This window comes from Phaethon lepturus, unplaced genomic scaffold, assembly GCF_000687285.1.
Source record: "Phaethon lepturus isolate BGI_N335 unplaced genomic scaffold, ASM68728v1 scaffold55286, whole genome shotgun sequence".
In the NCBI taxonomy this organism is placed as follows: domain Eukaryota; kingdom Metazoa; phylum Chordata; class Aves; order Phaethontiformes; family Phaethontidae; genus Phaethon; species Phaethon lepturus.
In genome coordinates, this window is record NW_010549452.1 from 1 (window position 1) to 12,982 (window position 12,982).

At 38.6% G+C, this 12,982-nt stretch overlaps 1 protein-coding gene across 1 annotated transcript in view; it reads left to right on the top strand.

Annotated features, from left to right (window-relative positions):
* Positions 1–6,148: 6,148 nt before the first annotated feature.
* Positions 6,149–12,982, top strand: part of LOC104623228 (rab GTPase-activating protein 1) — a gene marked incomplete at its 3' end in the record, with an annotated part of 22,508 nt that continues 15,674 nt past the window's right edge. Inside the window, exons 1-2 of the mRNA XM_010290256.1 lie at positions 6,149–6,350; positions 12,697–12,931. Coding sequence (XP_010288558.1) covers positions 6,201–6,350; positions 12,697–12,931 — 385 coding nt within the window. The remainder of the gene's footprint in view (positions 6,351–12,696; positions 12,932–12,982) is intronic.

Consider the following 12,982-nt stretch of genomic DNA (forward strand, 5'->3'; position numbering starts at 1 on the left):
GGGCTGGGCCCGACCTCGCTAGCTCCTCTGGCTCCGGGTGCGGGTGACGGGGTTCTCGCCTTACTACCCCAGCCCTTCCAGCCTGGAAACCAGTCAGTGTTCTCGGGACCTCTCTGAGGTGTACCGGAGCCGCCGGGCTTCACTCCCGCGGCGGGGCCGTCCTGTCCCGGCCTGCGCTGGGCTCCCTGGGCACTGACGCTGCCTCAGGCAGTCAGTCCCTCTCCGTGGCCGGGCTGTGTCTGTTGTTGCCTGTTGCTTGCGGGTGGATCCCAAAATGTGGCATTTCATTGCAGCCAGACATCTTTATTTGGTTTATGTACCCTAGCCTCGGTGTTTCTCTCGTGGGTGTTCTGTGTTTTTTTTTTTTCCCCTTCCTGTTGGCAAAGACGCTTAAAACGTCCCCAGAAAACAATTTTTAAGGGATGATTGTGTCAGTTAGGGATGGGAAATAAGTATAAACAAACAGACTGTGCTAAGTTGGTTTAAAAACCCGCATCAGCAAAAATTAAGTGAAAACCAAACCGGTAGAAGTAGACTTTGTGGTTTTTGGTTGTGTAGTTCTGCCTGTTTGGGAGGAGAAGGAGAAAAAATACTCAGGAGAGCTTTGGAAAGAGAGGAAGGATCATGTTTATTTCTTAAATCCAAGCTGGAGATACTGCTTACCTGTATTCTTATAGAGATCTAGCTTGATCAATATTCCCAATTTTATTCTACTTGCAGGTTTTGTTAAAGCACAACTTGATAGGATTTCTGAGATTTTTGGCTACTTTATTAGAAAATTCGTAACTGCATGTACTACCCTATTGCTGATTAAATTACAGAAACACTGTATTCTTTTTGAAGGCCTCTACTTTAACATTAAAAGGTCAAGGGCCTGAGCAAACTTAGTTTTGTGTACACAGTAAACAAATTAACAAATGGAGCTTGGCATAGGGGTTTCCTTTCCTTTTCCAAATCCAAGTGCCGACAGCTTTTAGTAGCAGGCACTGAATTAAGCTCTCCTTTTTTCATTTCTTTCACAGCGTATTTTTAAAGTGTGAAGTTTGTCTGGTAAGCATAACTCTCTGTTTCTATTTGAATCCTAATGAGAGAGAAACTCCAGAAGTATATACAGCATCATCTTCAGAGTTTGTTTAGCCTCTGGCTTGTGTTGTGTCCTGCATGTCCCGGCTCCTAGATGCGCCTGATGCTGATGGAGCATCAGCTGCAGAGCATGGATGAACCAGCCATTCATAGTTAATTCATTCCAGCGACATTCTTCCGATGGGCTAGCTAAGGCAGCGTCAGCATTTCTTTTATAAAGCACGGTTTCCCAGGACCTGCCGCATGTTTCTGGGGTTGGGGAATTTGCTTATTACAAGAGCCTAAAATTAGAGTTTTGTCCTCTGAACAGATAGTTCAAGTTAAGATTAAAAGCAAAATTATGTTGGCAATAACTATGAATCTGTTAAGGATTGTTAACAAAGATTACATTAGCTTAACTCTTGCGTTTTGCCCAATTCCTAGTTTTGCATACAGTGTCTCATTATTCACTCGGCTTCCTGAGATCTGCACTTCTCTGCTCTTGAGAAGAGGAGGGGGGTTGAAATTTGAGGCAGCATTATCTCCAAATAGCGATAGCCTTTTTCTGTCTGACTCTTGAGGGTAATGGGAACAGCTGTGGCTGTCAGTGTGTTGTAACATGAAAAGAGAAGTTAGTATTGTAGTTGCTATTTTTTACTAATTACTGTCTTTAGTGATCCTAAGTCTTGATTTCACATGCAGTATTTCACTGGCTTTCTTGCTTCATTTTGAGTGCAAAATACTTCTTGTTGCATTTGAGAGAGTGCGTTGCACAGGGAAGGTTGGTAAAGAGCAAACATAGGATTATGCAGTGCTATCATGTGATATGTGAGAAGAAAAAGGTTGCTAGTGATTATTTTTTCTTGTATGTTTTCTTCCCCCCGAAGTTGCAGTAAAATGCAGATGGTGTGTATGTGCTCAGAAAAAGTCAAACCACAGCTCCTTCCCCATGTGTCTGTCAGTGTGACATCACTTTTGCTCTTACGTTTCTTATGCTGCTCAGGCTGAAACACCTGGCATGACCCCTGTAATGAGGGCATTGTGCTGTAGCATTTTCCAGGCTTTTTTCGGGACTCACTGTGTATTTGTAAAACCGTAAGTGTACACTGTGTGAGTTGTGAAGATAAAAAAATCACAGATGTCAAAGACTGTAAGGAGCTAATAGTCCTAAAGAATGCTGGCTTATTTGTCATAACACAGCTTTGCAAAGCTTCTGAACTTTGTTACAAATTCCACTTTTCACCCACGCTAGGATGCTAATGATGAAAACTAGGAAAGTAGGACTATGTTTGTTTAAATTGAATTGTACTGGATATTATTGTTAAGCTATGCATAAAGCCAGAGGAGTAGCAACAGAAAATACGTTCTATTCGGTGAATCAACTTGCATTGAATCTGTCACCTCAGTGTCTTGGCTGCGTGCTACCTCCTTGTTTTCCATGTTTTTTAACATTATACTTAGTGGTTTTATATTTTAGGTGATACAGGATATAAGTTTAGTTTGCATGCCAAGCTTTCTGACTTTGCTGTTCAAGGTGGCTTCTTGAATTATACTATTCTTCAGTAATTTAGTTAATATTGTTGTATTGTTCTTCTATATCTGGTGCATTCTTCATCAGATATACTGTAACTTTGTGGAATCCCTATAGAAACTGCAGCTGAAGTACAAAAGCTGAGAAAGATACGAATGGGGAAAAATCTCTTTTCCTCTCTAGTTTGCATACCTGTTCTCATGCTTATTCTCTTTTCTGCCCTGAGAACCCAAAACTTAACTATATTTTGTGTCATATTCCTCTTGAAATTCAGTGCCTAAGGGTGCTACATCTGCTGTTGACTTAAAGTTAACTGCTGTTTTAAACAGTCCAAAAAGTTCACAGCTGAAACATTGATTTTTCTGCTCACCCTCTGGCTTTTTGTGTGGCTGTGGATGTTCTCAACACTGGAAAATGGGCACCCCTTGGAAACAGAGTGAGACCAGCCATAGTTAAGAGTGCCTTGCTTCACTTGTTGCACATGTCTCAAGGTGGCATTCAAGCCTCAGTCTCTTACAGTAATGTAAAATGGAAGGTTTTCATTCTTGGACTTGCATGGTAGCATTGTATAACAACAGCAGTTGTTAGGTGAATTGCATTGAGAATTAGAAATTTAAATAAAACTGAAAGTAGTGATCTAAGATCCAGCTGTGTTGACTTTCTCATTTTGCAGCTTTTTCTAATGGTCTTTTGTGTGAGGAGAGGCCAGGATACCCATTTAATTACACAAGTGAGCAAAGAAATAAGTTGTTAAAAATTTGCCTCTTAGTATGCGTTTTACCTAGACACTCCGTCTCCTGTAGAGGTGTAGACACCTTCAGGCAAATACTATGTTATTGTGGTGTAGTTTTGTGTCAGGAACTAAACTGTGCTCCATTCAAAAGCTCATATTTTATTTATTTGGAAGCAAACCAAAGTCTCTTTCCTTGTAAGGCATAAGACATTGGCTTTTTCTGAGAAACATTAAAACCTGAGATCTGCTCTTGGCTGGGGTCTTTCCTCCTACCTCTCTAAACTGTGAGAACATAAAGCTTTAGTTCTTAGACAACTTGCAGGTATTACTAGAGAGTACTGTCACCGCTGTTGTTTGTTCTTGCTTTTTGATTCCAGAGGAGTCATAAGCCTGCCACACTTAGTTGCTCGCCTGGTCTTTGATGTGTGCCCTTCTAGGCTGGCCCATATTTTAATGAGCTTATAGGCTTTCTGTTGTTGATTCTGCCATTGTGAGTTTTCTGATTCAGGTAAAATTATCCATGTGGTAATCTGCATGGAACAAAATGATAACAAGGAAAAGAGGAAATAAAATGCATACAAAGAGAAGTATGCGAATATGGAAATTTCGGTTAACTTCAGGCAATATTTTAGCATTTTTATTTTTTTAAGACTGTGCCTTTGGATCTCGACTGTTTGCGCGTTAATGACAAACAAATCTGACAAACCTCTGTGGCAGATTCCAGCATGGTTGGGTAATTGAGCCTTGCTTGCTGATACATCACTAATGAACAAAAGCTTCTTACAGTAGTCTACTACATTGTCCCCTTTCCTGTGCTCTCTTATCTTGTGTAATTTCAGTAAGACTTTTGCTCAATGCAAGGTTGGCAAAGTGGGTCTAATCAGGACCTTCTGCTGTTGCAATTCTGTATTGTGAAACTACTGTAGGGGTAAGGCTAAGCCAGCTGTGCTCCAGGATCAAGCATGGTGTCTGTTTACACCACGCTACTGAAAAAAGGAGTATGCAAAAGCACAGCATACTTTTTCTTTAATTGAAGTTAATGTTGGTGAAAGGTGTCAGATTGAAAGGCTTTGGAAACAGATGGAATTAACACTTCAAGACAGACGCACTATACTAAAATAAATTGCTAAATTGATCCTTGCCTAGGTGATCCTTACAGCTGCTTGTGATCAAAGCCCGCTTTTCTACTCCTGCTGTCTTAGTGTGTCAGATGAGTTTGCATTGTTTGAATGAAAACAGTAAACCCAAAGGGATAGTAAATGTTTGAAGATTATTTTTATTCTGTGTTTCAATATATTTGATTTAGTTATTTTCAGATGATCTGTATATTATGTAGATGGTGCAGTAAGAAATGTCTATAGAAATGTTTTAATATGAATTCTTTAAGGAAAAGCATCTCTGAAAATGAGAGCGCTGCCCTACCTTTAAGGTCTATGTGATTACCAGATATACACTGGGTAAAACTTTACAAAATTATCTAAGTTTGTCAGCTGGTAGTTCTCACTGAAAGTCAGTGGATCTTAAAATGTTTTTGAAAGGAATATACCTAAATATCTTACATACTTTTGAAAATGAAACCCAGTAGTCATAGGCATATTGTTATTCATGAACAACCTGTATGTGTTCTGCCTCTTGCGTGCTGCTTCAGTTGCCCAGTGAAACATATGTCAGGACCATGAAGTGACTTGGCTGGGGAAGTAATCGGGTTAAAAATAACCCAGAGGAAAAAAAAAATGTTGTCCTCCTGGCAGATTTTCAAGTCTTATTGGTGGCTGTGGAGAGAAGGGTATTGATAGAAATAAAAGCAGGCTTTGCTATTTTTGGTGAATTGTTTTTGGTTCAGTGAGGAATGTGATGAGCCTTGCTTGTGGATATGCCAGGTTTCTCCATTGTTTGGTTGCTCTGTTGGAAGCCAGATTGGGACAGTGCTCTACAAGATGGAAGGCATAACCTGAGGCTGAAAAAGCACTTGGGATTGGTCATGCTTGGGAGTATGTAAAGACCCAAGCCACTGTGATAAGGGTATATTTGGGTTTCTGGGAAATCTAATCACCTGTTTTTATCACGACAGTCTGTTTTGAGCTGTGGGTTCTGAGAATCTGTGCTGTAGAGTTCGGGGTGTGCAGCTGAACTTCACCTTTTGTTCCTTTCTTCAAAGGCCTCTCAGTGCCAGTTCCAGCTTTGTAAAATCCTCTGTTGACTCTGATTCTCAGTACTGATCCAGCCTACGCTGTTCTTCCTGCTTCTTGGAAGTCTTTCCCTTTATTGTTCCTTACAGTACAGAAAATTCAGCATAGATTCATAAAATGCTGTATGTACCAAGGTTTTAGAGCATCCTTAGCACAAAATATCAAGAGTTAGATCTAACTCCTGTTTTGGGGGAAAAGAATGTGACTGTAGCATACAGTGAGCTCTAACAGCTACAAAAGTAATTTTTGCATGAACATAGGTGAAGGCAAACAGATTATATGAAGAAACTAAATGGACTTTATAGTTGAGTACTTTGTCAGCAGGCGTGGTGTATGTTCCAAGGGCCTGTTTTATGCTATGTGTAGAAAATGTTGCCTGACATAATCATGAAATACTGCAAAAAGATTTATTAACTTCCCTTTAGTAAGCTATGGAAATCAGTGCTCTAATAGTAGTGTGCTTCTTAGCAAAATCAAAGCAGGACCATGAGTGTACACTGACAGAAGAGTTGTAACGTTTATGCTGTCAGATGTGTTACTTTTAATAACTAGTCAGTGGGTTTCAGAAGAGAAACGTTTGAGCATTTTAGCATGAAGTTTTATATAAGTATTTTTATGATTTTTGTTTTTCAGGAGTTTATAACATATTTAATCTCATTCATGAATCGAACTTCCTTTTTAAGTCATGGATGACAAGGCTTCTGTTGGAAAAATCAGTGTCTCTTCAGACTCGGTATCCACTCTTAACAGTGAAGATTTTGTCTTGGTTTCCAGGCAAGGGGATGAAACACCATCTACAAATAATGGTAGCGATGATGAAAAAACAGGACTGAAGGTAAGACTCAATAACTTGAGTTTGTTCCCTATTCTTCTAAATCAAACTAACCATAGAGAGCTTAAAGAGGGACTTCTTTATTGTGGAAAACTTGACAGAAGGGAGAACTTATTCAAGAATTGAATTGATTTTGCCAGTAATTTCTGCATTACTTTTGCTGATGTCAGAGGTGATAATTAGGTTCTGAGTAAAAGCTCTCTCCATCGCTACCTGTGAAGTTTTTTCCTACTTTGCAGAATCCTTCATGAAGTGCTGAGGATGAAACAGACTGACTGTCAAGAACATGGAACTGTGATTTTTATCACAGCGTTCAGATAGAAAACAGTATTAACATACACCTGATTTGACCCTATCTCTTAATTAAAACATGTATTAAAGTTTTCCCCAATGTGAAATGTTCTCTTTAAGAAATGTAGAAGTGTAGTTATAACTAATAGCCTGGCATGAATCTGAGAATACAAGCCTATGTGGTAGGCTTGTGTGAATTGGAAGGGCATTGACATCTTCTCACTTCTAAAAGTGCTGTTCTGAAAAGAGACCCTTGTCACGCTCTCTTTTTTCTTTTTTTTTTTTTTTTGCTACTTAAAGAAAATCTGCCATCCTAAATTGTATTTCAGCAGTCTTCAAGCAAAGTGACACAAGTAAGATGGTCACTCCAAATTCTGTCATTTTATTGTGTTGAAAACTGGATCTTTCCTAGAGTGAGTCAAGTTAATGTGTTCTTTGTGGGAGATGGAAAGAGATACTCCACCATCACAAGAGAATGAAGTCTACCATCACATCTATGTCTTCAAATTTAGAGATGATAAGAAATCATGTGTTCTGCCTGTTGGACTGGCTGTTCCTGTTTTCCTTAGCAGCAGTTGTTACAGGCTTTGCTGAAGGTTTCTTGATGCTTTTGCTCATCTCTCTTTTACCTCCCAGCTGCTTTGTTTGCTTTTCTTGCATTCATTTGAGTCCTGGACAAGACATGCCATTATAGTGTTAATTTTCTTTTACGTAGGACTTCAGTTAAGAGTCTCAAGATCTTACTTTTGATTAATCTGGCGAAAATGTTCACTTTTATTGCTATTGCAGAAGATTGCCACTTCGCGTCATAGAATAGTCTTAAAAAATCTGAAACTTCTTGAACAATCAGCCTGGTGATCTATGAAACCAGCTGAAAGACTGTAACCTCACAATGTCTTTCTAAGATGCTGCAAATACCAGCAGCTATAAATACATAAGAATTCAGAATAGTCTCCATAGTGGTGCTTACCTTGAGAATGGTTATGTGGCGGTGTATGGGATTAGCTCCCAAAGTTGTGATGCATCATTTGAGGTGGCAGGAGACAGACATTGTCAACCAGATTTTCCATTCCATCCAGTTACTCCCAAAGAAAGTTTGGAAACACAAAATGCTGTAGTCTGCAACACGTCTTGCTCCCCATGGGAGCTGCTGGTCTAACAATTGCCTTGCTGTGGCTGTCCTGCTGTGTTTGTATGACATGCTATATCTTGTTTAGTACAATCAAAGAAATTGAAGAGACTTGTATATAAAGTCATCTTCATAAAGCTTGCACATATTTTAGAGAAGATTATGATTAATGAATTTCAAACCAACTCCTGAAATGTACTTAAATTTTCTTTGTATGTTTACTTCCAAAGTGGTTTATAAAATGCGGGCTACAGGTACACTGTTTCTCTTGGTGAGAGCAGAACAACATTAGCACTGCTGCCTCCTGATCATCAACAATTGTAAAATGAAGTTATGCTGTTCCCTGATTTGGCACTGAATGTCATAGAGCTTTGCAGACCTTATAGATAAGCTTCTTTATGAATTTGGTGCCAAGACTGAGCACAATCCTTGAACACAGTGATTCACCTTGAGCCTTCCAGTATTCCGGCGTTTGAGAGTATGTGCTGTTTGGTTATTGGCTGCAATCTGAGTGATTAACAGAAACGTTATACCTTAGATAAGCAGTCAGTGCGCAGTCTAAATTCTCCCATAGAGGGGTCTTCCTGTTAACTGCCTTCCTTCTGCTTAAGGAGGTGAACAATTTTAAGAGAGGAAATGGGAAGACTTTTTAGCTGTTCTTAGGGACAGAAATTGTCTTTTGGTATTCTACAAGAAAAGAGACATACTACCCTAGAATATGGCTTTGTTCTTGGTATCTTTTTTTTTTCATCTTGCAAACATGGTCATTCAGTAGCCAATTTCGCTGTATTATTAAACTGTTTGTTGTGTGCATGGGTAAGTGGAGTTGCAAAGGTTGTCAGAGGTATGCTAAAAGTAGCGTCACTGTGATATCTAAAAGTGTTTTAGTAGTATATGGCAAATTAATATTAATGGTACAACACAAGAACTGAGGTTATGTGTTTCATAGGAAAGGAACAAATGAGATGAATTTTTTCAGGGAGAAGCAATTGCTTTGGTACTTACAACTAAGATAATTTGTTTATGAATATGTCAAAACACATTTGCTTTTATGTGCCCACTAAGAAAAGCAGAAAGTAAGTTCAGGTTCATATTGAGCAGATGTCTTTTTCTGGTGTTCTGTTTCTTTAGAAAAACAATTTGAGGATCTTACATTGTCTGAGGATGGTGCTAGAAGTTTAGGCTTGAGTTTGGTGAATGTGATGGGCTGTGAAGTTTGTAAATCAAACCTCAGGCTCATTTCAAATTTGTTGATACACTATAGTTTTAAGTAACAGTGCTATGGACTGAATTAATGCATGTTTTTATTTTTGTGCTTTCTCAAGTTGAGACAGATTAATATTTCTTCTGAATACAGTCAGGAACCATATTTTTCTTCAGTTGTTCATAATTCATAGATGTGTTTTTGCTTTTTGTCTGTGATGAAATACATTGTTCAATTTAAAAAGGGGTTGTCAGTGATTGTTTTCCAGAAATATAATTTTCTAGCTGTTTCTGCTTTCCACTACTGTTTCTGTGTCTGCTTTTGCCCACTGCCAGTGGGACTGAACTGCATTTATGAAAGCTTTGCTTCTGGAGCACACTGCAGAACAGGAACTCGTGAACTACATGGTATAATGAGACCTCTCACAGCAGGGGCCAGCAGCACATGCGTCAGGAGAGGGGAATGATCTGCAGTTCTAATAAATCCCCCATGTTGCTGTAAAGGAAGTTTTGAAGGAGGCTACATCCTATTTAATGTTAAGTAAAATTAGTTTTAAATTTTGTGAGAGAGAGAACAATGACTAGGGTAAACGGTTTCTTTCCTCTATCTCAAGCAAACCTACGTGAAGCGTTTATTAGATTCACCTTGTTTATTCTTCCCTTCTGCCCTTAGTTCTGCTGCACTCTGTCATGCTGCCTCTTACTGGTTTTTTTGTGTTGCAGCAAAGTTTCAAGCATATTTAAATGTTAGTGTGCACCGTTCCCATGATGTGGTGTATTTATATGGTTGCATAAGAGACTTTGGTTCACGTGAAGTTAATCTTGGTTTGTATTTTAGGCCTTGTTTCTTGGGCCGCTGCTTGTTGCACTTGATTGTTAGGGCTATGAGAACAGCAGAGCTCCTCCAGTCCAAAAGTATATTTGCTCTGTCTTCTAGAATTCTTTTTTGAGGGTAGTCTGGGCTGAGAAAGGAAGGCTTTCTTGGAGGGATTCTTTTAAATTACGTTTTAAATTAAGATTTTGATGATGAGGTTTTAGAATAATTGAGACAGATTTTTTTCTTTTTACGTGCCTATTTCCTGTCCCACTGTAAACAACTTGGACTCATATTTTACCTGTCACTGCTATTTTTAGGAACTTTTATAGGCTGATATCTAGATACAAGTTATTGATACAGGTTCTTTTACCAAATACCATAGATCACCATTCAGACTTTTTTGTCTTGTAGTCTCGACAGAATAGAACATTTTTCATGTGCATGTTATGTTAATACTGTTACAACATTTAATTCTCACTGGATATAAATTCCTCACCTTCCTGTCCCAAACCCAGACTGAAGTCTGTTTAATCACTGTGAGCAAAAGCATATGAGATGCAGGTTTTTGCCAGAATGGATTTTAACTTAAAGTTTCATAGAAAACAGGTCCTGTAAACTAGAAGTTATTTTAGTTTTTTAAATATATAGGCTTTAATGGGGCTGGTAGGACATTATAATTGATTCATTATATTTTGTTGCAGAACATATAAACTGTGCACAGTAAAGTAACATGGTGCATCTTCCATCATCACCATCATCTTTTCTGACAAATGCCTGCAAAGACCTGAATAATAAACTTGATCCTTAAAGGGATTATGACTTTGACATGCTTGTGCAAGATTTTTCATTGCTTACATGATGAATCATGCAAATGAATACTAAAATTACTGTGAGGAAAATGCAAATCCCTGGAATCCTGTAGTCAGTTACAGGTTACTGACACTTCTGTGGATGTACAGCTGAGTAAGGAAGTTACTCTGTCCTTCTCCTGGCGGATGATCCCAGATAGCATATGAATGTATATTAATCTATACTAAAAAATTACTTGCTCCTTGAGCATGAGTTTCAAGAGCATAAGCATCTCACAGATTGTTGTTGTTGTTCAGATTCTGTAGTAAACCAGTCACTAGGTTATTACTTTTTTTTATGTTCTCCCTGCCACTGGGATCTTGTATGCTTGTTGCTTTTTTCATTACCTGTGAATTTTACTTTTTGTCTACTTTCTTCTGAAGAACAGGGATCTGGGACTTTTCTTCTCTTAAAGTAATTGTATTCTGCTATATTCTAGAGTAATTCCAGGTCAGAAGTTTCTACTCTTTGTTAATATTCTTGTATGTTAAATGGCAATTTTTCACCAGAAAACTAATACACAGTTTACACCTTAAATGCAACGTAGACAGAGGTAATTATTTGGAGAGTGTGGGTCTGAGTGTGAGAGAGGAGACAGTAAGGAAACTTCATGTTTCTTCCTTTTCCCTCTGAACTGAGAAGTTTGTCTTTGGTGATGTGATGGAAATGACCGTGTGTCAGAATTCTGACTTGGCTGAGAAACCTTTAAACTCACTGTAATTATTCCTGAGACACGCCTGGTGGAAACACATGTGCAAATATTTAAGTGACATCTGATGTTTTATTCATAGTATATTTAATTCATTGCAAGCATCATCCATGTGCACGAAGGTGTTCTCTTATCTGTTCCAGTGTTATTTCAGCAATCTTAACTGGACTTCAGGTTGATTTATTTACTGTTAAAATGTAAGAACCTTAGCCATTGCTTCAGGTATTTTCAAGATAATTTTATTTTCTACTATGGGATTCTAGCTTTGAGAGATGGAATTTGCTTCAATACTGAGATTGTGTTATGGGTGGATTTCTGTCTGATCTGTATTCTTCCACCTGTTTTTAACCACTTGCTTTCTTTACTATCTTATTTTAAAGACATATAAAAAAAGGAAATTCTTCTTTAAGATTTCATTTATGTGCTTTTTAAGAACCTGAGGTAGTTGCACAATACGTATTTTAGTAGCTTGCGTGTAGCATCTTAAATCAGTAAGCTTACAGAGATGTAAGGGTATAGAATAGGGTTGAGTTTTGGTGCCAACAGTAATAACCAGCAGCAGCTGAAGTGTTGGAATCGGATACCTTTCTCTGACTGCCATCTGGTAAAATACTTCCATAAGCTCCATTTCTGTGCTTAATTTCTAAACTCTGTAAATCATCAGTCACTTCCCTGCTAATTGCAGAGGAGTGGACAAAGAGTTTCCTTAGATACAGAATCTAAGAGTTTCCTGAAATTAATGTCTTAATTATCTTTCTAGCTTAGGACCTAATTTCACACCTTCTAGGTTGCTTCATGCTTTCATGTTGACTTCAATGAGTGCAAAGTCAGGCTCTAGCTGAACATTAGGAAATAAAACACTACCTCATCTCCTCAGCATGATGCCATAATCCTGTTCCAGATTCTTCTCTTCCTGGGAAACCTTGCTATCTTACCCATGAACCATGTAGCATATTTAATTATATTGGCCCTTTCTGGTACTATTCTGAGAATTATTATAGACTGTTGTACTGCGGACACCTGTAAGATTCCTCTGTCATAAGCTAGTCTTTGTAGTTGGTGACTGAAGACTAGTTTTAAAGTAATCTCACTTTTTCCAGTACTAGAAAATTCCTGCTTTGAGCTCCTTTTGTTGGTTTGTTAAAGCAGGGAGGATATAATCCGTACTGGTGAGCATTTGCACATTTGCACATTGCAGTTTGTGTTTATGGTTGCAACTAAGTTAAATTTATTAACTGCTGCTTTGGTTGGCAGAAAAAGCCATATGAGTGACCCTGTACCCAAGGGGTATTTTTTTTCCATTTGAACAGTCTTTTTTTTTTTGTGTCCCAACTCTGTTTGTGGCTCTTAGATTGTGGGGAATGGAAGTGAACAGCAGCTGCAGAGGGAACTTGAAGATGTGCTGATGGACCCACCCATGGAAGATCAGTCAAGTGACCGGGACCATGGAGAAGAAGTTAGGACTGATGGAGATGGGGAGGAACCTGTTGTCCTTGAAGCTTCAGCATCCTCTACCATTAATCCAGTATCGGTGGCAGGACTCCAGAAACCAGAAATGAGTTTGCCAGTGAAACCATCCCAGGGAGGTTAGGAAAAAAAAAAAAAAATGGGGAATGCCTGGCGGTATCTTATGAACT